This window comes from Lissotriton helveticus, chromosome 2_1 (genome assembly GCF_964261635.1).
Source record: "Lissotriton helveticus chromosome 2_1, aLisHel1.1, whole genome shotgun sequence".
Lineage (NCBI taxonomy): Eukaryota > Metazoa > Chordata > Amphibia > Caudata > Salamandridae > Lissotriton > Lissotriton helveticus.
The window spans coordinates 822,532,174-822,554,524 of NC_136059.1; the positions used below are offsets into that span (position 1 = coordinate 822,532,174).

Below are 22,351 nucleotides of genomic sequence, written 5' to 3' on the forward strand. Positions count from 1 at the left end.
TGCATGGGGGGCAGCCGGACAACAGATAATTACAGACGTAAACTAGGGTGGCAGGGAAAAACTGATCTGTTTACAAAGCAATGTCTGCTCAGTTACTGTGAAGTTCAAGGTTTTGTTGTGATTTTCGCGTGGCAAGTCAGTTTATTGCCCCGCATCTGGTTTCAGTTCATGCTGAGTTTCTCCATCTGGGCTTACCCTGCACAGTGGTGCTGTGCTGCAACGCATGCAGAGTTTCACTGGCCTTGGCTGCTGCAGGGGAAGGTTGTATAACTGGGTGAAACATCAGAATGCAGTGCGTGTGCATTAAGTTTTATACGTCCAGGACACTGTTTGCATCATGTCAATAGTATGGCACAGCATTGTATGGTATGCGTTGCATATCACTCCAGCAGATGTGAAAAGTGAAGTCCAGCACTATTTGACATTATTACAAACAGAAACACTTTGAAGAATATCCCTGTGCAGCTCATTCAATCAATGTTTCATGAGCTCGTCATCTTCTCGTCTCCCTTGCTTCTCTTTTTGTGGACCCCGTTGTCTTCTCATTAAGCCTCCATTCTCCTGCACCCTGCTTTCCTTGCGCAGTATCTCACTTGCCTCCTTTCGCAGCTTTCTATCGGCATGTTCACATTCTGCCTCAATGCCCCTGTGCTCTTAGCTTTTCTCTTCCTACTTCAGTCCTCCTCCCCGGTTTCTCCCGATGTGTTTTTTGTCCTTTTCCTTCCTGCCTCCTGCAGTTTCTTCGTCCTGTCTCGCGGTTTTCTTTCAGCCTTGTAAGTACATTTTCCTTCCACTTCATGCATATCTAACAGTCGGCCTCTCCCATCTCCCTTTAGGTCCCTCTCCCTCTGCTCTTTCCTAGACTAATATTCGTTTTTATATTCCAGAAGCTCCTCACTACATTTTCCAGAATTCCCTTCAGCTCTTTCAAGTTCATCTTCATATTCTTTGTCTTTTTATTTTCTCTCAGTTTCCCCTCAAGCTCATTCTGTTTCTTGCTCTCTTTCGCTCTCTTTCAGGTGTTCTCTCTCTAGTCACCATCTCTTCCTTTTCTCTGTTTTCTGTCTATCTCCGCTGTCTCTCCCCTTTTCCCTGATCCTTTCTCCCCACTTCTGCAGGGGTCTTTCAAACATGTTGTTGTCGCTCTCTCTTTCCTGGCCTCTCTTTCATTGTTTCTTGATTATTATTCTCTTTGCTGGGACATGTCTCTCGTTTCTATAGCTGCTTAACACTTATTCTTTTGTCCTTCTTGCTTCCTTCTCTCTCTACTGTCTCTTTCATCACCAAGCCTCATTTCTTAAGCTCTTACCACTTACATTTTCATCTCTTTCTCTCAGGGCCCCTGTACTTTCATTAGCTCAAACTGCCCGCCTCTCTGCCAGCAAATTTAAATGATTCTTATTGACATTATTAGTTATACCAATGTTGCCAAACTCAACACATGCCGCGTTTAAACGGATGTATGACGTTATGACGCATACTTTTACAACGCCTACCTTTACAACGCAATTTTTACAACGCAGGATCCTTTACAACGAATTCCTTTACAACGCATGACATTACACCGCAGATGCTATTACAACGCATACCATTATAACTTAAGTTTAGATAAGTATATAATATTATTAAAACATGTAATTAATTAAAATGTATTTAATTTAATTTTTATTTTACTTTAATTTTCTTATTTCTAAAAATATATATATATTTATTAAAATTAATGTAGGTGTTTTAAAATAATATTCTAACTCCATAGGGGAGTAATAGTAGGGTAAGTGCTGGATAGTGTAGGGGTAAAAATTACTATTCTAACTCCAGGGGGGTGTAATAGTAGGGTAAGTGCTGGATAGTGTAGGGGTAAAAATTACTATTCTAACTCCAGGGGGGTGAAATAGTAGGGTAAGTGCTGGATAGTGTAGGGGTAAAAATTACCCTACTATTACACCCCCCTGGAGTTAGAATAGTAATTTTTACCCCTACACTATCCAACACTTACCCTACTATTACACCCCCCTGGAGTTAGAATAGTAAGTGCTGGATAGTGTAGGGGTAAAAATTACTATTCTAACTCCAGGGGGGTGAAATAGTAGGGTAAGTGCTGGATAGTGTAGGGGTAAAAATTACTATTCTAACTCCAGGAGGGTGTAATAGTAGGGTAAGTGCTGGATAGTGTAGGGGTAAAAATTACTATTCTAACTTCAGGGGGGTGTAATAGTAGGGTAAGTGCTGGATAGTGTAGGGGTAAAAATTACTATTCTAACTCCAGGGGGGTGTAATAGTACGGTAAGTGCTGGATAGTGTAGGGGTAAAAATTACTATTCTAACTCCAGGGGGGTGTAATAGTAGGGTAAGTGCTGGATAATGTAGGGGTAACATTTTTTATTAATATTAACATTTCTTAAATTAATTTTTTTAATAAATGATAATTTTTTATAATATATATTAAATAATTAATATTAAATTTTTTTTTTTTAAATAATAAAATTTGTATTATAATTATATACTTACCTATACTTACGTTGTAATGGCATGCGTTGTAAAGGCATCTGCGATGTAATATCATGCGTTGTAAAGACATTCGTTGTAAAGGATCCTGCGTTGTAAAAAATGCGTTGTAAAGGTAGTTTGTGGTAAAAGTTGCATTGCAACGGTTGTTTCCCGTTTAAACTGACTTCTCAGCGATATTGATACACAGTTTCGGTTTTGAGAGAAAAGTATACACATTAGAGTACCTATAAACGAGAAGCCATGCTTGACATTTCATGTTACATCTAGCATCATGGCAAATTTCGACTCGTCAAGCATTGGCATTATCAATAGGTCTCGCGTTTTGGACCTTATAAGTTTTTAGCCATGCAACCGTTGATGTTTTTGCACCAAGGATATTGTGCTTCATAACTAAATACTAATAAGGTCCCAAAACCGAGACCTATCGGCTATGCCGATGCTTGTTTCTTGAGCTTCCTTGTTTCCGTTACGGTGTTCCCACCTCCTGCAGGTGTTCCTTGCGGGCCTCTACTAGGCCAGGCTTAGCCTTCCCCTGCCCGCACCATAACTCAGCTGCGACACCTATTAGCTTTGCCAGTGCTTACTTTTTGTCCTACATTGCTGCTGCAAGTAAGTGCCCATCGACGGGTGGCAGTCTTTGAAAATATGTTCTCAAATGGTGAAAAACGCCATTCAAAGACAGTGGGCAAAGATGGTGCATTCTTAGTGGCTATCTTTGAATGCATAACAGATACATATAAGAAAATACATTCAAAGGTGGCTGCCTTGGATATGTAAGCATCCTGTTATAGTCTGTGGTATTTTAAGAAGCTCCATTCAAAGAAGACTGCGGTGGAAGCGCACAAAACACAGGGTTCATCTTTCAATATAATTTGTTCAAAAATAACAAAATGCATTCATGACGGATGTTGAGGATGTGTGCACGTGCACACGCGCGGACGGCTATCTTGGAAGGGTTACAAACCTTTTTAAGATTGCTGCACGCTAGGAGCGCTGCCTCAAAGCACACGAGGGCTGAAGAGTTTGGGCACAGTGATTGTCTGATGATTGAGTGGGAAGAGAGGGTTAATAAGGTGAAGGTTGGGAAAAGAAAAGGTACAGGGACAGAGAGATGGCAGGAATTATGTTCTCGTGCACTTCAATCAAGTTCTGGCGTCAGCAGTCAAAGGCTACATCAGTAAATCAGAAAACTGTGAAACTCAGTGGGACAAACACAAGAGTAGGGAGAAAAGCATCCAATGATTAAGGAGCAGGTAAATGAGATAGACAACAATGCCAGTCAATCATGAACACAAACCCAACGTAAATTATATATGCAAAGCATTGGCGCCAATAGGTCCTCAATAGACAGTTAAAGCTGCTTGCAGTAGTCATAAACTGAGTGCCATAATTTTGAAGTCAGGTCTGCTGAGGCACCTGTCAAGGAAAGTCTTGAATAATGTGCAATTGGCTACGTTCTTAGCACGTTAACCCTAGGTCCACGTTTGTAATTTGTACACCAGTTTCAAAAGCAGGCTTCAGTCAATTTTGAAATGCTTGTGATTCACACAAACTACATGAACAGATTCCCTAGTTGACTAACTAAACATTGTTAAACGGATCTTGATCTTTTAAAAGGTGCCGAAGAAAGAACTGTGAAGCAGAGGCTGGGACTAGAATGCCATGCGAGTGAGTCCAAGCCCTTGCCACTGAATAGCACAATCAGGCATTACAGGAATAAGAGAGAAGTTCTGAGATTAGCTGCTCTGCAGTCTGAAAGGCTGGAGCAAGAAGAGGTGCTGGTGCCTCCTCTCCATAGTAAACAGAGAGGACCAGACCGGGTATTGTTTTTTATGTTGAGTCACTCCGAAGAGCTGGTGCCAACAAATGTATCAGACAAGCAGAGAGTTTTACATCGGATTTTGCTTTCAAACATACCTGCACACAGCGACCACATTGATGAGTGCATGATATTTCCTATGGAGAGGTGTTTTTAATAAGCACAATTTAAATTGACTCACAACATTCGCTGTCATGATGTTGCCTTAAATGAAGCTTGATTATTACTTTTCCATTTTTAAAAGTCATTTTCTGCAACTGGCCATCAAATACCAAGACTGTGTCTCCTAGAAATCAGTGTGTAACCTGGCTTAATATACTGAATATTAACATTTACATTATTGCTCTTCTTGAGATGCAGACACTTTATCAAACGGGAGTGGTAATATGGCACAAGAATATCGAGTTTTACCTGCAGTGGACACACCGTTCACCACAGTGCCTTCTCAGGGCGGAGCATGTGAACAGTTAATTTCTAAAGGAAATCCTTCTGTGCAAGCACAAGAAGGATTTTCTTTTACATTTTGTTTAATTAGGGTGAAGTGCAGCACGATAACGTCACAATTTTCAAAGGTGAAACCAGTCTGCACCATTAGTGGGTAGAGCTTTTCATGAGAATTGCAGGAACACTAGATGATAGGATTCTTGTTACTCCATACTGATTCGAGCTTTCCCTCACAGAAATGTAAGGAAAATGCATGATTTTAGCCTATGTTTGAGGTCTGCAGGGCATTCTGGATAAGAAAACAGTGAGATCCACACAAGTCATACATTGTGGACTTGCGTAGATGTCTAGCTTCCAGACATGTTTGGATTTGTTACGTTTCTCTGGATGATGGTAAAGGCTGCGACCATATCCTGCAGCTACTGACATCGCGAATATTGGTAAATATTCATATAAAAAGTTGATGCCTCCACTTTGCGTTTTGGGGTCTACCATGTTGCAGGTATTAGGAATGGGAAAGCTGAATGGCAGGAATTTTGTAGATTCCCAAAGATGCCAGAATTTTCATTCACAGAAATGTGACTAAAATTAATTTCCCCCATTTTCCCTTCCCCTAAAAAAGACAACATTTTACTATATTTATGCTATTTTCTCAGGTACCTCCAGGAGAATCCACAAACCCTGGATAACTTCAAAATCTGCAACAAGTGGGAACAAGTATTTACAAAGCCAATAAGTTTACCCTATGCAAGATCTTTTGGTTTGTCAATATTTTTAGACGTTTTGCACAGCAGTGCTCCTTTTATTCTCAAGCAGGCCTGTATTAAGAAGGAAATGTCAGGTTGAAAGAAACCCAATTTGTGATAAAGAGAGAGACACGAGGCACAGGATACGTATGTTTCAACATTTTAGCTATGTCTGCTCTTTTTTAAGCCTGTACATATATGGGTCCTAAATTGATCTAAAATGGAGTAAAGTGTAGAAAGGGGATACTCTGCATCGGTGTGATATATGCACTTTAAGTATTCTTTCATAGGCACTTAGAGAACACTGCTTTCTTTGGTTTCTCATTTGGCAGCACATTACACAAAGCAGCGTGCACGGCAGTTCCACGAAGCCCCTGCTTGAAAGGAGTGCCGAGCCAGCATTTGTTTGTTAATGCCCCTTCCAATAAAAGTAACTACATTTGCTTGCTGTTGCCTTCAGCCGGGGACTTCACCAACAATGCCTCCTCTCACAGTTCAATTATTGGACAATTCTGCTCTTACATACACATCCTATGCATGTATTTAACAGAGGTATAGTCTTGCCTCTAGTGAAAGGTGACACTACCTTTAATAATTTTAAACCATATTGACCAATGTGAGTACGATTTGACGGGAAACAACCTCCATAAGCCTACTTTTCAGTGTGCTAAATTTGGTGATGGTTAGTCAGAGGCGTCAAAAGGAGGAGGCCGTCCACAATCCAGTGACTTTTCAAATTAAAATGGAAATCGGCATAGGTGACTTCCTCTGTGTAGAACTCAAAACTGTTGAGGAAAAGTCCACTACATTCTACAAGCAAGACAGCCTTTGTATAATTCCTTGCCTCTTCTTGGTTTAGAGAAATTACTTCAGGATATTTTGGGGGTTTCAAAGCAAAAACCTAGTACCAGCATGCATGATCTGGTGCCATATATGTCGGTATATTTGAGGAAGAATGGATAATTCTATGTGAAAAACTAAAAGTGGCAGCAGTGTGTATGAGTTGGCACATTCGTTTTCTACATTTTCCATCAATATCCACAAACATAAATGGTCGTAAAAAAGTAAATAAGGGAGGGAGCAAGCCTAAGCATGACCAATAAGAAGCAAGGAAATTGAGTGACATGGAAGCCAACCAACGTTTAGAATTGATAAGTAATTGGCAGGCTTTAAGCCCATTTTAAGCTTTTATTTTTCATAACAAAAGATTTTGCCAACAGAGCATACACGCGGTTTCTGGGGAAACCTAAGAAGGATGCAAATTTGGCCTCAATACCTTTTGCGGAAAACATTCTGAAGGTGTAAGCATGAAGTATTCCAGGCATAACAATGTTACCTCCAGATTAGTACTAAAGGTATTGGTACGATATCGCTTCTCGTTCAGAGCTTATGGGATATATCATTTCTGGGGAGCAATGTCCAATTCAGGCCTCATATCACTTCCAAGTCAAATGACCTGGAAGTGATGCCTCTTCTGAGACATGACTTTCAAAGCATTTCCATCTGTCAAATCATGCAAACAATGAACACATTTGAGTTTTCTGGAATGTATTTCTGCTTACTACTGCTTGACAGTAGCCTAAATTTTCTGTACAAGGCCAAGAAATCCTGGCGGAAGAGATTGGTCTTCAGTTTACTCTAGAACCTATTGAGGTCTTCCTGTTGCCTCAGTGCTAGGCTCAGTGAGTTATTCCATGCTCTTGGGTCTCAATTTCAGGAATGGTGTAAGAGGCTGGCATGATCCTATTGTTAGAAGAGGCAAATTCACTTGCTCAAGTGTTAGGAGTCCTAAGCTTAATGTGTCTTATACTTCTAACTGAGCAAATTAAAGGCACTCTTTTCCCACTGGCAGCCAGTGCAAGGATAGGATTTCAAATTGGCTTCTATGTCTTAGAACTAGACCTTAAACTGTTTTGCTAGAATTGATTTGCGTTCTAAGTTGTCCTCAGTAATGATCAGTGTTAAACTTATAATAGGTATATTGTGCTGAGATGCCTGGCCACGATGAACGCCCCCACAGTGATACCCCAGGCTGTGTCTGTAGATCGCTGGCACTTTAGAAGTTGATCTGTTTTATTTGTTCCCCAGCGAAATAGATCTCGAAGTTATGCAGGGATTTTGCTCCCAGGTGAAGTTGATCTAAATATCCTCAGCTCTAGGGAGAAATATGTGCATATTATATCCTGATATGTGGAATACCAGAAAATATTTAAAAAACATTCAATACTATGAGTATGCATGCCAGAATATTGTGCTCCTACTTAGTGCTTAATAAGGTCCTGAATTATTTAGATTGACTGGTGCAATGCATCTGGAATAGTTTATTCCCACTCTGGACAGGTTTTGGTTTTTAGACGGACACTGTAGCATGCTAGATGTTGTGGTTGTGTAGTTCTGGAGATCTGGCTCTGCCATATGGCATTAAAACAGACATTGAAACAGGTCCCTGTCTGCCCCCATAGTCATGCCCTTAACATTAACAGCAAAAACACGGATTGATTTCCAAACAATGACGGAAGTGTGAGTTTTTCACAGTGCCTGTCAGTGGTTTGGCCTCTCTGCAAAGCACAGAAGGCAATGCCACATATTCCATTTGCAATTGAAATTCTGTGTAAATGTGTGTAAAGCGGGTTCATTGTTGTCAATATATGGAAAATAAAGTGCTTACATGTGAGTGAGTGCCGTGTATGTTTACTGGCAGTCAAATGAAGGAGATGCGAAGAAGTGCATTCAGGAGAGATTGTAAAGAGGGTGCTGAAGAGGAAAGAAATGAGATTTAGGGTATGCAGATGGACAAGATGTGAAGAGAAAAATGGCAAACGTGTCTAACATAAACTGCTAATAACGGAAAATCAATACTCCTTCTACAGGCCTCAATGTTTAACTCACAGTCTCACAATTGCAGAATTGAAAAACTTTCAATATTATTTACAATACAATAACTGCTGTTATACATTTATTCAGACCCCATTTTCATTTCAATTTAAGACCTGTCTGCACATATTTCTACGCAACTGATTGCAGCCAGGGCCGGACTGGGAACCACAACCGGCCCTGGCAAAGTGCTCGCCCGGTCCCCACCTCTCCACTCTGGGGGTTGGAGGTGCCGCCGAGCTCTTTGCCGGGACCTGTTTTCGGCCGATTTTGGTACAGGGCCGATTTTGCAGCTATTCTGCAAAAACGGCCCTTTAACAAAAATATCCCACAGGGGCCCAAAACTGGCCTCCACCCATGCGGGGCACCGGGGGATTGCCCGGTGCCCGCTATGGCCAGTCCGGCCATGATTGCAGCCAGCAGCTGTTAGTACTTCCCCAAGCCTGCTAAGAGCATTTTCTTCCAAAGTCAGTGCAGTTTGCAGTGCAAGAAACTGGGCAAGCATACACTTTGAAGGGCCCTAAGTTGTCGCACCGTAACATTTGTACACCACAATAAGTGTTGAACATATTAATGTAGTAAGGTATGGGGAAGTTTAAAATGTGTTTAAATATTTCAAGACTACACGTTCACAATTGCTTTATAAACCTGGTTTTTCTCAATACATTCTTTATTCCCATCTTTTATGCCTACCACTTTCAAACGTCACCATCCACCACTGAAGGCAAAAGCTCTGTGCGAAACCTAAATCTGTCTTTGTCCGTCCCAAATGAGTCTATGACAGATGGCAAGGCCTTACAAGCACAGAGTGTTCAGTGCACCTTGAACTCATTTTAAGAGCCTGGGTATTTTAGTAAGAAACGCTACCCAGGATTTAAATGCTTTAAAACAGAGGTGAACTAAAAGGGAGGATAGAATTCCCGCCCCCCAATTATCGAAGGATGACAGGGAACGCCCTTACAACAACCACACACACACAGGTAAGATTTATTGTCACGTGTTTAAAGAACAACATATGAATTCTGTGCTCCCCAATGACTTTTTGATTGTTCGCTGCGCCAAACAGTCTCGGAATATGAAAGAAATCAGGTAGTACCTCTTGGATGGCTTCATTCTTTTCCATGATTGCAAGAGCGACGGCGGCACACTCTAATGTTGAAAGGCACGTATTAGTGGGCTGGGTCCGAATTACATATTGGCTTGAAAGGTTCGTTTTTAACTGCACCTGAGAAGATGAAACACAGTTGAGAATAATATAGAGGTCTTTCATTTTCCAAACTGCACCTTACAAAAACGGTACAGGGCATGTTTAACACCTCAACTGAACTTCGCTCCACAGTAGACTTTCTCCGTTCACTAGTTCTAAGTACGTCTGGTGGTTATTGTATTCGCTCTCATTCAGATGAGATTACCCAGAGTCAACTTATTCAGAATCTAAATTAATATGGAGTGAATAATATTATTTCTTTACAAATTAAGTATTACTGTGCCCTTTCAGAACTGTCTGTGAAGTGAAACTCAGTTCAGTGCGGCTGAGTAATAAACGTATTTTAATATTCGGTTGTGTTGTTATAACATGTGCAATTAATAACAGGAAACTTTAGCTGTAAATAGGTGAATAATTCTGGCGCTGACTTGTTTTTATCATAGCTGCCAAGGTTTCAGATTGCTATGTGTGACATTTTCATAATTGTAGTGTAATTATGTGAGACATTTCAGGGACTATGAGTGATACTTTTTCGGAAGCAAAATAAAGCAATGACGACTGGGAAGTCATATATATCAGCAATTACACCCATTTGAACAACAACAACACATTTAAATTGATGGAAATCACCAGAACCTGAAGCACCTACTGCCCTCCTACACTGATACTACTGTAAAAAAAAAACTCTCATTAACAGTGCCCGCTGCACCACTACAAACAAAAGAACGTTTCAGTAAATTTCAGCAGTCAGTTATTGTAGTAGGGTCAGATGAGATTACCCAGAGTCAACTTATTCATAATCTAAATTAATATTGAGTGAATAATATTATTTCTTTACAAATTAAGCATCACTGTGCCCTTTCAGAACTGTCTCTGTGAAGTGAAACTCAGTTCAGTGCGGCTGAGTAATAAACGTATTTTAATATTCGGTTGTGTTGTTAAAACATGTGCAATTAATAACAGGAAACTTTAGCTGTAAATACGTGAATAATTCTGGCGCGGACTTGTTTTTATTTTATTTAACAGTTACCTCCTACAGTTTTTGGTTTTTGCTCTCTTCTTCGTAACCAACTCTAGGTGCTATCGCACCTGGACTATCACATCCAATTGAACATAGGCTTCCCGAAACCTCACTTACAACCTGTGGTGGCTGGCACGGATCGGGGGTGGCGAGGCGGAGTGAAAAAATAAAAATAAACGTACCTGTTACAAGGCGCTCCTCTGTCGTCTCTCCGCATCCGGCCGGAAATGAAGCATACAGGCTCCCTCAAGCCAATCCCACGCTCTGAGCGCTGTGGTTCGGCGCTCAGACAGGGACTGTGAGCCTGTGCATGTTCTCCACCCAAGCTGTAATACAGCCTGGGTGGAGAACATGCTAAGAGCGCCTGACTGTTTAGTCGACCCAAGACGGCTGGCCAAACCATCATGCACACTTACAGAGTGCCCACCACTCCTCCCCCTGCTCTGTGAGCAGAGCAGCCCAGCCCCGCTCCACAACCTGCCTCAGCAGGGAAAAATAAAATGATAATAACAATGAGTTATTGTCATTTTATTTTTCCTTTTTTTACACTGCTGAAAAGCAGTGGGGCGCGCTCCTCCACTTTAGCGGAGGAGCTGCCACTGCTTACAACAAATCGTAGTGGTTTTTGAACAAGATGGGCAGAGTGTACTGCTACCTGAATTACATTATATTTATTTTGAAATCACTCCAGTGGCTGCTCGGTGTGTAATTCTAAGCTGTATGCATGTTGAACGTAAATAAGTCACACAGCATGATTGGCTTGAAACTGTGTAATTTATTGAAGAATAAGGGCCTGATTTAGATCTTGACAGACGGGTTACTCCGTCACAACATAGGATATAAGGGACTTAATATTTCAGCAGGATATCCATCACTGTTGTGACGGAGTACCCCGTCCGCCAAGATCAAATTTAGTCAATAAGTCAGCACAAATACAGGCAGCTGTCCCCAGATACTAAGCGCTGCAGTAGTTTCCAACTGTCGGCTCTCGCTGGTTTCCCACCTTGCTCTCACCAGAATCTCAGTTTCCACATTTCGCAATAGCACAGGTGGCACGAGCCAAGGAACACACACATATTATCCCAAGATATAACACATCTCCCTTTTTCCAACCAATTACAAGAAAAAAAACAATAAATAGAAAACAACAAGAATAAAAAAAATAAACATAACATGAGAATTCTGCCTGGGAACGACAACATTTTTACCTAAGAGACAACAATACTGTCACAGGATGCATATATAATAGAGAAGATAGCTTTATATATAATGTTGTTGTATAATCAAAGAACTAATCTGGTAGTTAGCGGTTTTTTGCTATTAGCTGCTTCTTTGAACATGTATCTGTTTTAAGTTTTTGTAGTTATTTCATGACTACTTTATAATGGAGCAGTGTTTTATTGCGATAGAAGATTATCTGAAAATGCAGTCTGTGAATACTTTATGGATTGAAAGTTTTTTGGAATCAATTCTCCGAAATAAACTTTGACTTGACTTGAATGGGATCACAAGTAAGGGAAAAAGATTTATAAAACTGACGCATGCAACTAAGGGGCAAACAGCAGAGGATTTGAATAAGATATACCATGTCATAAAGTAGTATGTATTGACTAGCAGGACCACTTGAGTTACTTTTAAGCACTACAGATCTTTGACCCCGAAAAAGAGATTTGGAGGGGGTTAGGGGGGCAAGGGGTGGTAGCCGCCTGATTGTTTCTGCACAAGTTGTACTCAGTGTACTCGAAAGAGACGGATCCATCGCTCTATGTCACAGGGCACGGTTTCCAGTACTTGGTTTCCACTTAATAATACATTTCTGAGAGTTGTAGTCCACGTTACGATAAACTGTCCCGCTGAACAGCGGCGGTTTCTGAAAAGAAAGCGGTGGTCTGGTGGCAATGACTTGGGAGGGGTGAACGCTGGTTAATGTAGTCTGTATGGCCCGGGACGCAGGGCCGGTGGGTGAGATTTTAAAGGGGTGGGGCGCAAAGTGATTTGCATACAGCACCGTAGCGAGCGAGCGTAGCGAGCGAACCCGAACCCCAAAAGGGGGGTTTGGGGGGGTTACACCCCCCAAGAAAATTTTGAAAAAAAAGAAGAAAAATCGTGCATTTTCAAGCAAATTTGAGAAAGCAGGATGTAAGGACATAAGGTCAAAGGAAAGGGAAAATAGGGGGGAGGAGGGATAAGAAGACAAGGAAACAGTGGATGAGAATCGAAGGGATGGAGGATGAAAGGAAGAAGGAAAGAAAAAAGAAAACGCTGCAGATTTACTACTTTTTTGGTAAACAGGTCAATATTTATATTGAAGGTTCTGATCTAAAATTAATAAGTTAAAACCTCATAGTGAAATTGGGATGACGAGAAGAACGAATATAGACATAGCAGACCCGACTCAAGGCCTCCAGACCAAAATACCAAGCCAAGAATGCAATTATTTTGGGGATGTCACACCCCAAACACTCCCCCTGAATATATGACCTTTTACACGACAGCTCTTAGACTCAGTCCCACAAAAAGTATCAAGATCGCACAAAGAATCATCAGTGATTATGTCCATGTTATCCTTCAGGCAGACAACTTCAGTGGAAAAACTATCCTTGCCATCCAAACATCCTTCAACATGGCACGTCACAACATATTACATTGGAGTTTGTGAGAACATATAGGGAATTTTAGACATCACCCTGGTCATGGGTATCTAATCCTTCTCTCACAACGGCACCTATGAAATTAAACTTTGGGCATCCAAGTCAAGGTACCTTTGTAGTGCTGTAGGATCCCAGATATCATACAAGTATGTGCACTACCCCTAAACAAGTGTTTATAAATAATGTCCTGCTAATGTTGAGACATACAAATTATATTTGATTTTATCTCAGATTGTAGTTGATTAGGGGGCTGGACTAATTAACTGAATGTCTGGGCCACCTACATTACAGGGTGGATGAAAAAAACAAGGTAACCTCTACACTCTGGTTCGCCAGAATTGTTATCTTTCATGAATTCAAATGCTTTAATCTTCCCTGTCGTCAAGGTGGGAGTCCCGTGGTAATTATAATTAAGACTCCCTGTATTTCATTTTTACTGATTTTTACATACAGACAAAAAAACATTTATTTTCTTGTCTGTATTTATTTTTAAATGTGAATAAAAACAGAAATTTTGTGCTTTTTGAGTGATTCTAAATACACTTTGCATTGATTGCCAGGGCAATAACTGTTTGGATTGATAGGAAAAGGGGCTAAAAATGAAGGGAATTTTAATAAAGAGGCTTAAACATCAGTAAATATGCACAAGGCTGATACTGAAATGTGCATATTTTCATATAAGCCATTGATTTTTCTTCTGTGGGTTTTCATATTCCTGAAACCTGGCAGGCATTCAAGCATGACTGCATATTTATTTGTGAAATAAATGTGGAAATATAGCAGTTTCAGCTTTACTTTTATCACAAAACCCATAATAAATATGGATAAATACAGACGGAAACCAGAAAACAATAACATAAAACTTGGAGCCCTAATTGCAATAGACAGTGTAAAGTGAAGCATTGAACAGTAAAGCTTAAACAAGTGATATTGTTAACCAATTCACATAATTTTCGAAAGAACCAAACTCCAGCCAGCTGCTGAGTCACTTGTCCCCTAAAGGACCACCATACATTAGACTTCTCAGCACAAGTTTAAAGGTAATCTAAAGTAGGTCTCCAATGTGGCGAGCTCCTATAATGAAAGGAGAGAGAGTGTCATGTGAAACTATGAAATATATCAATAGAGGAGAATCAAAGTGTACAGGTAAGTAACTTGTTTTTCTGCAATATTGAATGAAAGATGGCCACGAGCTGGAGCATTGGGAGAGAAGCTAACAACACTACTGTGTACATGGCCAATAAATTAAGGCTGTCGGGGGCAGTCGTTCCTTAAGAAGCGCCAACTCCCTATTGCTGAAACCGCAGAAGCTCAACAAAAAGAAAACTTACAAACCGTCCTGCTCTGGCTTACCCCCATAATATGGAATGCACAGCCACCCGTAATGAGGACCATCCCCACGACCTCCTTTAAAAAAGAAGTGCAAAGGCTTCTGATCGACACATTTCTCCAATACCAACCCTGAGGACCGCAGCTGGACGATTCTCATGTAGATAACTCCGGATCATCAATCTACCTAACCGATGGTTACTTTGCAGTTTTTCTGTTCTTACTTATCACTGATTGCTTCTTTTTTATATGTATGCGTTGCCTGCTATTCTTTCAGCGTTCTAATACCCTGATGGGTCATGTTCGCGCTTTTAAAAAAACTCCTCAAATAAATAAATATGTTAAAGATGAGTGTGGATTCATAGTCAAAGAAAAAAAGAAACATATCTGAAAAGTAACAACTAAATATTTCCCACATAACCTCATTTTATAAGTAAGGAGCCATGGCCAAATAATACATTTTATGCTAGCCATGCATGACCTCTTCAAAAATAAATATGAAGCAAGGGTTCAGTCGAAACCAAGAATAGAGTTTTATTTAAAAGCCCACAGAACCCTCTCCAAAACAATCTCTATTGAAACAAATGGCTTTAATGCTTGATCCAAACACTCTTTGTTTTAATAAAATGAAAGGGGAACTCCAGTTAGAGTGACTCCTGACACGTCCACTGGCCACATTACTAAGACACTGCCCTGCCCTTAGCCCTTTGACCTTCTGAAGATTCTGCAACTAGGGCTCCAGCTTCCCCATCTGTCCCTGTCACATCCATATGAAGCCTCCTGCTGCCTTCTTACCTGCATCACTCACAAGCCATAGTCTACAATCTTGAGGTCTATGCTGTCACTACCTCCGGTAAAAGGACACAGAAAATGTGGCAATTGTGTATCGTGCGACAACACAATAGAGGGTACAAAATTCCAATATGGGAAAAAATGTATATTCCACGAAGAGTTTACAAATTGCAACACGCAAAATGTAATATACTGTGTAATATGCCCGTGTCAAAAGGCGTACATAGGCAAAACAAGTCAACAGATAAGAAAAAGAATTACACAAAACAGGTCGAGAATTAAATGCAAAACACCGAATGCACCAATGGTTGCCCACTGTATCGAGATGGGTCATTCAGAAAAAGACATGAAATGGACAGTCCTGAAACATATTGTGGGAAACAATGTGGAGAACGCTATGTCAAAAGTTGAAGCTAAAAGTATTTTGTATCTGGACACAATAGAAAATGGCCTCAATGAGATGTCCGAACTCACGAATTATACATAAATAGAGAACCCAATCAGCTGTTCATGTCCTTACATCCAACAACATGATGTTCAAGAGGGCGCTTTGATTACATTTGAGGAACATAATAACGTAAACAAATTATAAAACAAAGACCAAAATAAGCTGCACGGACGCCTGCCATGATTATGGCATAAGGAATAAGTTCTAGCAAGACTCGTCAAAAATGTCTACACAGATAAAACGACAAACTGTCGGTCCGTACAGCATTAAGCATGAAGATTCAAAAAAAAGTTGAAACTACAACTTCCAACATTCCGAAAAACCACGTGACACCATCACAGCAAAAAGATCACGTCACACACTATACGGAGAACGAAGACGCCAAACCCGGAAGGCTACCGGCAAGAAGGACGACGAAGACGAAGAGTTCCGTAAGGCGACCCAGGAAGAAGCACTCATAAAGAAAACACAAGGTATGAAGCAAATTATACGTCAAGAAAATCGACAAAAACTCCGCAATGAAGCGAAAAGCAAGGCGCACAGTCCAGAAGCTGTAGTTTAATGACTTGAGACGAACAAGACTCTAATATGAGTCGAAAAGCAAGGCGCACAGTCCAGAAGCCGTAGTTTAAAGACTTGAGACAAACAAGACTCCAATAGGAGGCGCAAAACCACTTTGGCGATAGTATAGATCCTTTAAAGATAAAATGTGTGACAAAAGAATATAAATAACAAACGTATTCACTAGTGTGTATAACTGCTTTACCCCATAGATATAGAACGAGACAACCAGCCTACGGGCAGTTCAAGAATGAAGAAAGGCAAGCCGTGTTCCCCTCACAGAGAGTAAAAAAAGAAGAGCTGAGGGTATGTAATCGAAGATTTCCCATAATGCATGATAAACGTTAACACTTAGTTAAACCAGAGATCCAAAACACTAAATATAGATTTTCGCCACACAGGTGAGAATAGAAACAATAACCTTCCCTCCGTCGACAACAAGGCAGGTATGTATACATCTGAAAGGAAATGACAATGATATAAAGTTATGCAATCTAGTACTTCTTGATAAAAAAATACTAAACACTAAAAAAAGCCAATTTATTATTTTATAGATTGGAAAACCTGTCCTACAACACATTAATCACAGCCCTGAAGAAGACCTTGACATAAACAAGAGTGCAGGTCCCACACCGACAAGGTCGAAACGCGTCGGCGATATATATTGGTCATATATATACATAAATGAATGCTAAATAGCATTGTCAGTATTTGGTGAAAAAAAGACATATTTCCCAATATAAGAACTGAAAATCGCAAGATAAATTTGTGTTGACTGTATTTGGTAAAGGACCACCACTTATGAAAGTGGATATGATCAAGAAAATGTGAGATCTTGACAATCTCAATCCAGTAGGACCTTGTGTACAAATGTATATAAATGTACAGTATGAGAAAGAACGTTGTAAATATTGTCAATGTATTAAATGTATGGTAAAAAGGATAGTTGGTATGTGTTAAAAGAATACACAAAGAAAAAGAAAAACATATTTGAATACATTCAGAGTCAATAAAAGGGACTTCTGTGAGAAAAAGAATTGTGTAATTTATGGTGTCAGGGGTACCCACTATTGAGATAAACTGTATTTTTGATTCAAGGCCCTGTTCTCCTAAGAGAATCATCCCCTATATATAGAACCAATTTCAGGGTAGACACCAAGTCTACGAGGGAATTCTAGGAAATAAGACGCAAGTAGCTAAACGTTCACCAGCAGGTCATTGAGATCTAGACTTAGTAAGGTTTCATACACGTCCAACTGATCTTCATCCAAATCAAGTTTTCACAATTAGCTCCAGAATAATAAAAGTGGTGTTTAATCAACGGTATTTTTCAAGACAGTACTAATCAAGCTTCAAAATAACACCGCATATAAATGTCAGAACCCAAGACATTAAGCTTCAGAGAAGAAGACATAGAAGAATTTCTAAAACGACCCTCCACACTTAACCCAGGAAGTATAGTCACAAACCCTAATCAACAATCAGAACTAGAGAAGATAACTAGACTAAAAAAGAAACAAATAAGGACTGCATTACATGGAGAAGTCCTTTTTGAACACATGAGAGCAGAAACTATACCAGTAGGTCTGCAAGTTAAGAATGTTCCAGTGATTTTTGTTGACCAACCAGAATACCTTGATGGTTTCAGCCATATAGGAACAAAGTGCTCCAGGGACTGGATGTTCCATTCAATTAAAACTGCAGAACTTTGAGTCTAAAAGAACTTGAACAAATCAAAGAACTGGAGGAAGCCCAGTTGAACAACACAGCATTAGAGAACGCACAAGCACTACTGGTGAAAATACAAAAAGAAAACGAATTGTTTAGGAAAAATACAGAAGACGCTAAAAAATCAAAACTTCAGAAAGATATCAGTAATTTTTCCGAAAAAAATATGTATCCATATTTGGATAAGGACTTCTATAAGCAACCTCAAAATACCGGAGTATTACGAACATACGGAGGAAGAAGTAGACGACAATTTCTGACCTTCTCAGACGCATCGTCATCATCAGACAGTTCACGTGACACGAACCCCTCGATAAGCACAGCCATACACCAACAGGGCCAAATCTATCAGCCGGCACCTTTTTTGGACAGAGGAAATCGCCGACCCAGAGGCAGAGCACGAGGCACAAGATGGTACAATCCACAGTCCAACCAATTTCAGGGACAAATTACCACAAGAAGGAATGTCTATCGCTGGTAAGAAGAGAAGAAAATCCAATATACAATTTATCCAACTATGAGCTTACGTCCCAGGAAATGAATGTGCTACAAAAAGGGCTTTCCTTCATTCCAACAGTCAAACCAGACTTAGGACTCATCAAATTAGAAATTATACAACTGTTCAGAAAAATGAGACTAAAAATCTTCTTTGCAGATCGACCTGACTATACAGAGAGAAACTACTCTGGACTAAAAAATCAGTCCACCTTCTTCCCAAACACTACTAACATGCCGATTGAGCTGCTGACATTTGAGAAAAACGTACTGCGAGACCTGGCAAACTTAGAGAACAAAAGGATCTATACCAAATGGAATATGCCAAAACAAGAAAAATTGGCATTGGAAAATCTAAAGAAGAACGACAAAATCATCGTGAAGCCGGCCGACAAAGGCGGGGGAGTAGTGATACTCCAACGCGAACAGTACGAAGCTGAAGTGACCAGACAACTAAGCGATGAGCAATACTATCGGAAAACAGATGAAGATTGGAATAATAAAATCAAGTCCAAATTAGAGATACTAAAAAATAAAGGAGAAGAAGAAGGATGGCTGTCGAAAAAAGAAGCCAAATTCCTGATTAATGATAACCCACGGACACCATTAATGTACATCTTGCCCAAGATACATAAGGACCAAAGGAACCCTCCAGGAAGACCTATAATATCCGGTGTGAACTCTATATTGGAGCGCCCAGCAAAATATGTCGACACTTTTTTGAAGCCACTAGTCGTAGAAACAACAAGCTACATCAAACATACCATGCAAGCAATAACTATTTTGGAGCACCATCCCTTTGAAGAGGAAGAAGAAATTCTAGTCACACTAGACATCGTTAGTCTCTACTCAAATATCCAATAAGAAGCGGGTTTAGAGGTAATGAATGTCTTTCTAGAAAAAAGAGAACGTCCCCATAATGTACCGACAGATTTCCTCCTACAATTGGCAGAGATATGCTTAAAAAATAACTTTTTTACATTTAATGGCAGTAAATATATCCAAGTGAAGGGCACAGCGATGGGGTGTCCCTTTGCTCCAGAAATGGCCATAATGTTTATGGCAATGTTCGAGGAAAGATGGATCTTCCACAACAACCCATATGACGGCCACATTAAAATGTGGTACCGTTATATAGACGATGTTTTCATGTTATGGCGAGGGAGTGAAGAACAGCTAAGAAATTTTACCAGATGGCTAAATGATAGAAATCGTTACATCCAATTCACAGTAAACAAGAGCAAAACTGAGATGAACTTTTTGGATCTTTTAATCAAACATGAGGATGGTTACATATACACGACTCTATACACCAAAGAAACGGATAGAAATACCTTTCTACATTATAGAAGCTTCCATCAAAGAAATCTAAGAGAAAACCTGCCCTTGAGCCAATTCATGAGAATACATCGTAACTGCACAAAAAAAGAAGATTATTTTGCCAATGCCACAATACTGCTTGAAAAACTTCTGGAAAGAGGATACCCAAAAAAACTGCTAAAAAAGCCATGAAGAGGACGTGGTACACCCCAAGAGAAGCCTTGTTGACTCCAAGAAAGAAAGATGAAAAGACACCGCTGGTATGTGTTACCACGTTTTCTGGTGTGACCAATGAAATCCAAAAGATAATAAGAAAAAATTGGAACACAGTAAAGAGCCTAGAACAGTTCAAAAATCTACCTATCTTTGCATTAAAAAGAAACTCAAGCATCAAAGACAAACTTGTGAGGGCCAATACAACTGTCAAAAAACAAGATACATCATTGAGGTCTATGCTGTCACTACCTCCGGTAAAAGGACACAGAAAATGTGGCAATTGTGTATCGTGCGACAACACAATAGAGGGTACAAAATTCCAATATGGGAAAAAATTTATATTCCACGAAGAGTTTACAAATTGCAACACGCAAAATGTAATATACTGTGTAATATGCCCGTGTCAAAAGGCGTACATAGGCAAAACAAGTCAACAGATAAGAAAAAGAATTACACAACACAGGTCGAGAATTAAATGCAAAACACTGAATGCACCAATGGTTGCCCACTGTATCGAGATGGGACATTCAGAAAAAGACATGAAATGGACAGTCCTGAAACATATTGTGGGAAACAATGTGGAGAACGCTATGTCAAAAGTTGAAGCTAAAAGTATTTTGTATCTGGACACAATAGAAAATGGCCTCAATGAGATGTCCGAACTCACGAATTATACATAAATAGAGAACCCAATCAGCTGTTCATGTCCTTACATCCAACAACATGATGTTCAAGAGGGCGCTTTGATTACATTTGAGGAACATAATAACGTAAACAAATTATAAGACAAAGACCAAAATAAGCTGCACGGACGCCTGCCATGATTATGGCATAAGGAATAAGTTCTAGCAAGACTCGTCAAAAATGTCAACACAGATAAAACGACAAACTGTCGGTCCGTACAGCATTAAGCATGAAGATTCAATAAAAAGTTGAAACTACAACTTCCAACATTCCGAAAAACCACGTGACACCATCACAGCAAAAAGATCACGTCACACGCTATACGGAGAACGAAGACGCCAAACCCGGAAGGCTACCGGCAAGAAGGACGCCAAAGAGACGAAGACGAAGAGTTCCGTAAGGCGACCCAGGAAGAAGCACTCAAAGAAAACACAAGGTATGAAGCAAATTATACGTTAAGAAAATCGACAAAAACTCCGCAATGAAGCGAAAAGCAAGGCGCACAGTGCAGAAGCCGTAGTTTAATGACTTGAGACGAACAACACTCTAATATGAGGCGAAAAGCAAGGCGCACAGTCCAGAAGCTGTAGTTTAAAGACTTGAGACAAACAAGACTCCAATAGGAGGCGCAAAACCACTTTGGCGATAGTATAGATCCTTTAAAGATAAAATGTGTGACAAAAGAATATAAATAACAAACGTATTCACTAGTGTGTATAACTGCTTTACCCCATAGATATAGAACGAGACAACCAGCCTACGGGCAGTTCAAGAATGAAGAAAGGCAAGCCGTGTTCCCCTCACAGAGAGTAAAAAAAGAAGAGCTGAGGGTATGTAATCGAAGATTTCCCATAATGCATGATAAACGTTAACACTTAGTTAAACCAGAGATCCAAAACACTAAATATAGATTTTCGCCACACAGGTGAGAATAGAAACAATAACCTTCCCTCCGTCGACAACAAGGCGGGTATGTATACATCTGAAAGGAAATGACAATGATATAAAGTTATGCAATCTAGTACTTCTTGATAAAAAAATACTAAACACTAAAAAAAGCCAATTTATTATTTTATAGATTGGAAAACCTGTCCTACAACACATTAATCACAGCCCTGAAGAAGACCTTGACATAAACAAGAGTGCAGGTCCCACACCGACAAGGTTGAAACGCGTCGGCGACATATATTGGTCATATATATACATAAATGAATGCTAAATAGCATTGTCAGTATTTGGTGAAAAAAAGACATATTTCCCAATATAAGAACTGAAAATCGCAAGATAAATTTGTGTTGACTGTATTTGGTAAAGGACCACCACTTATGAAAGTGGATATGATCAAGAAAATGTGAGATCTTGACAATCTCAATCCAGTAGGACCTTGTGTACAAATGTATATAAATGTACAGTATGATAAAAAACGTTGTAAATATTGTCAATGTATTAAATGTATGGTAAAAAGGATAGTTGGTATGTGTTAAAAGAATACACAAAGAAAAAGAAAA

The 22,351-nt window shown here is 39.8% G+C and overlaps 1 protein-coding gene across 4 annotated transcripts in view; it reads right to left on the reverse strand.

Moving 5' to 3' along the window:
- DTWD2 (DTW motif tRNA-uridine aminocarboxypropyltransferase 2) overlaps positions 1-22,351 on the reverse strand; it is a 734,040-nt gene that overhangs the window by 19,883 nt on the left and 691,806 nt on the right. For all 4 annotated transcript variants that reach the window (XM_078677369.1, XM_078677367.1, XM_078677368.1 and 1 more), the window contains one exon: positions 9,488-9,616. In XM_078677369.1, coding sequence (XP_078533495.1) covers positions 9,488-9,616 — 129 coding nt within the window. The remainder of the gene's footprint in view (positions 1-9,487; positions 9,617-22,351) is intronic.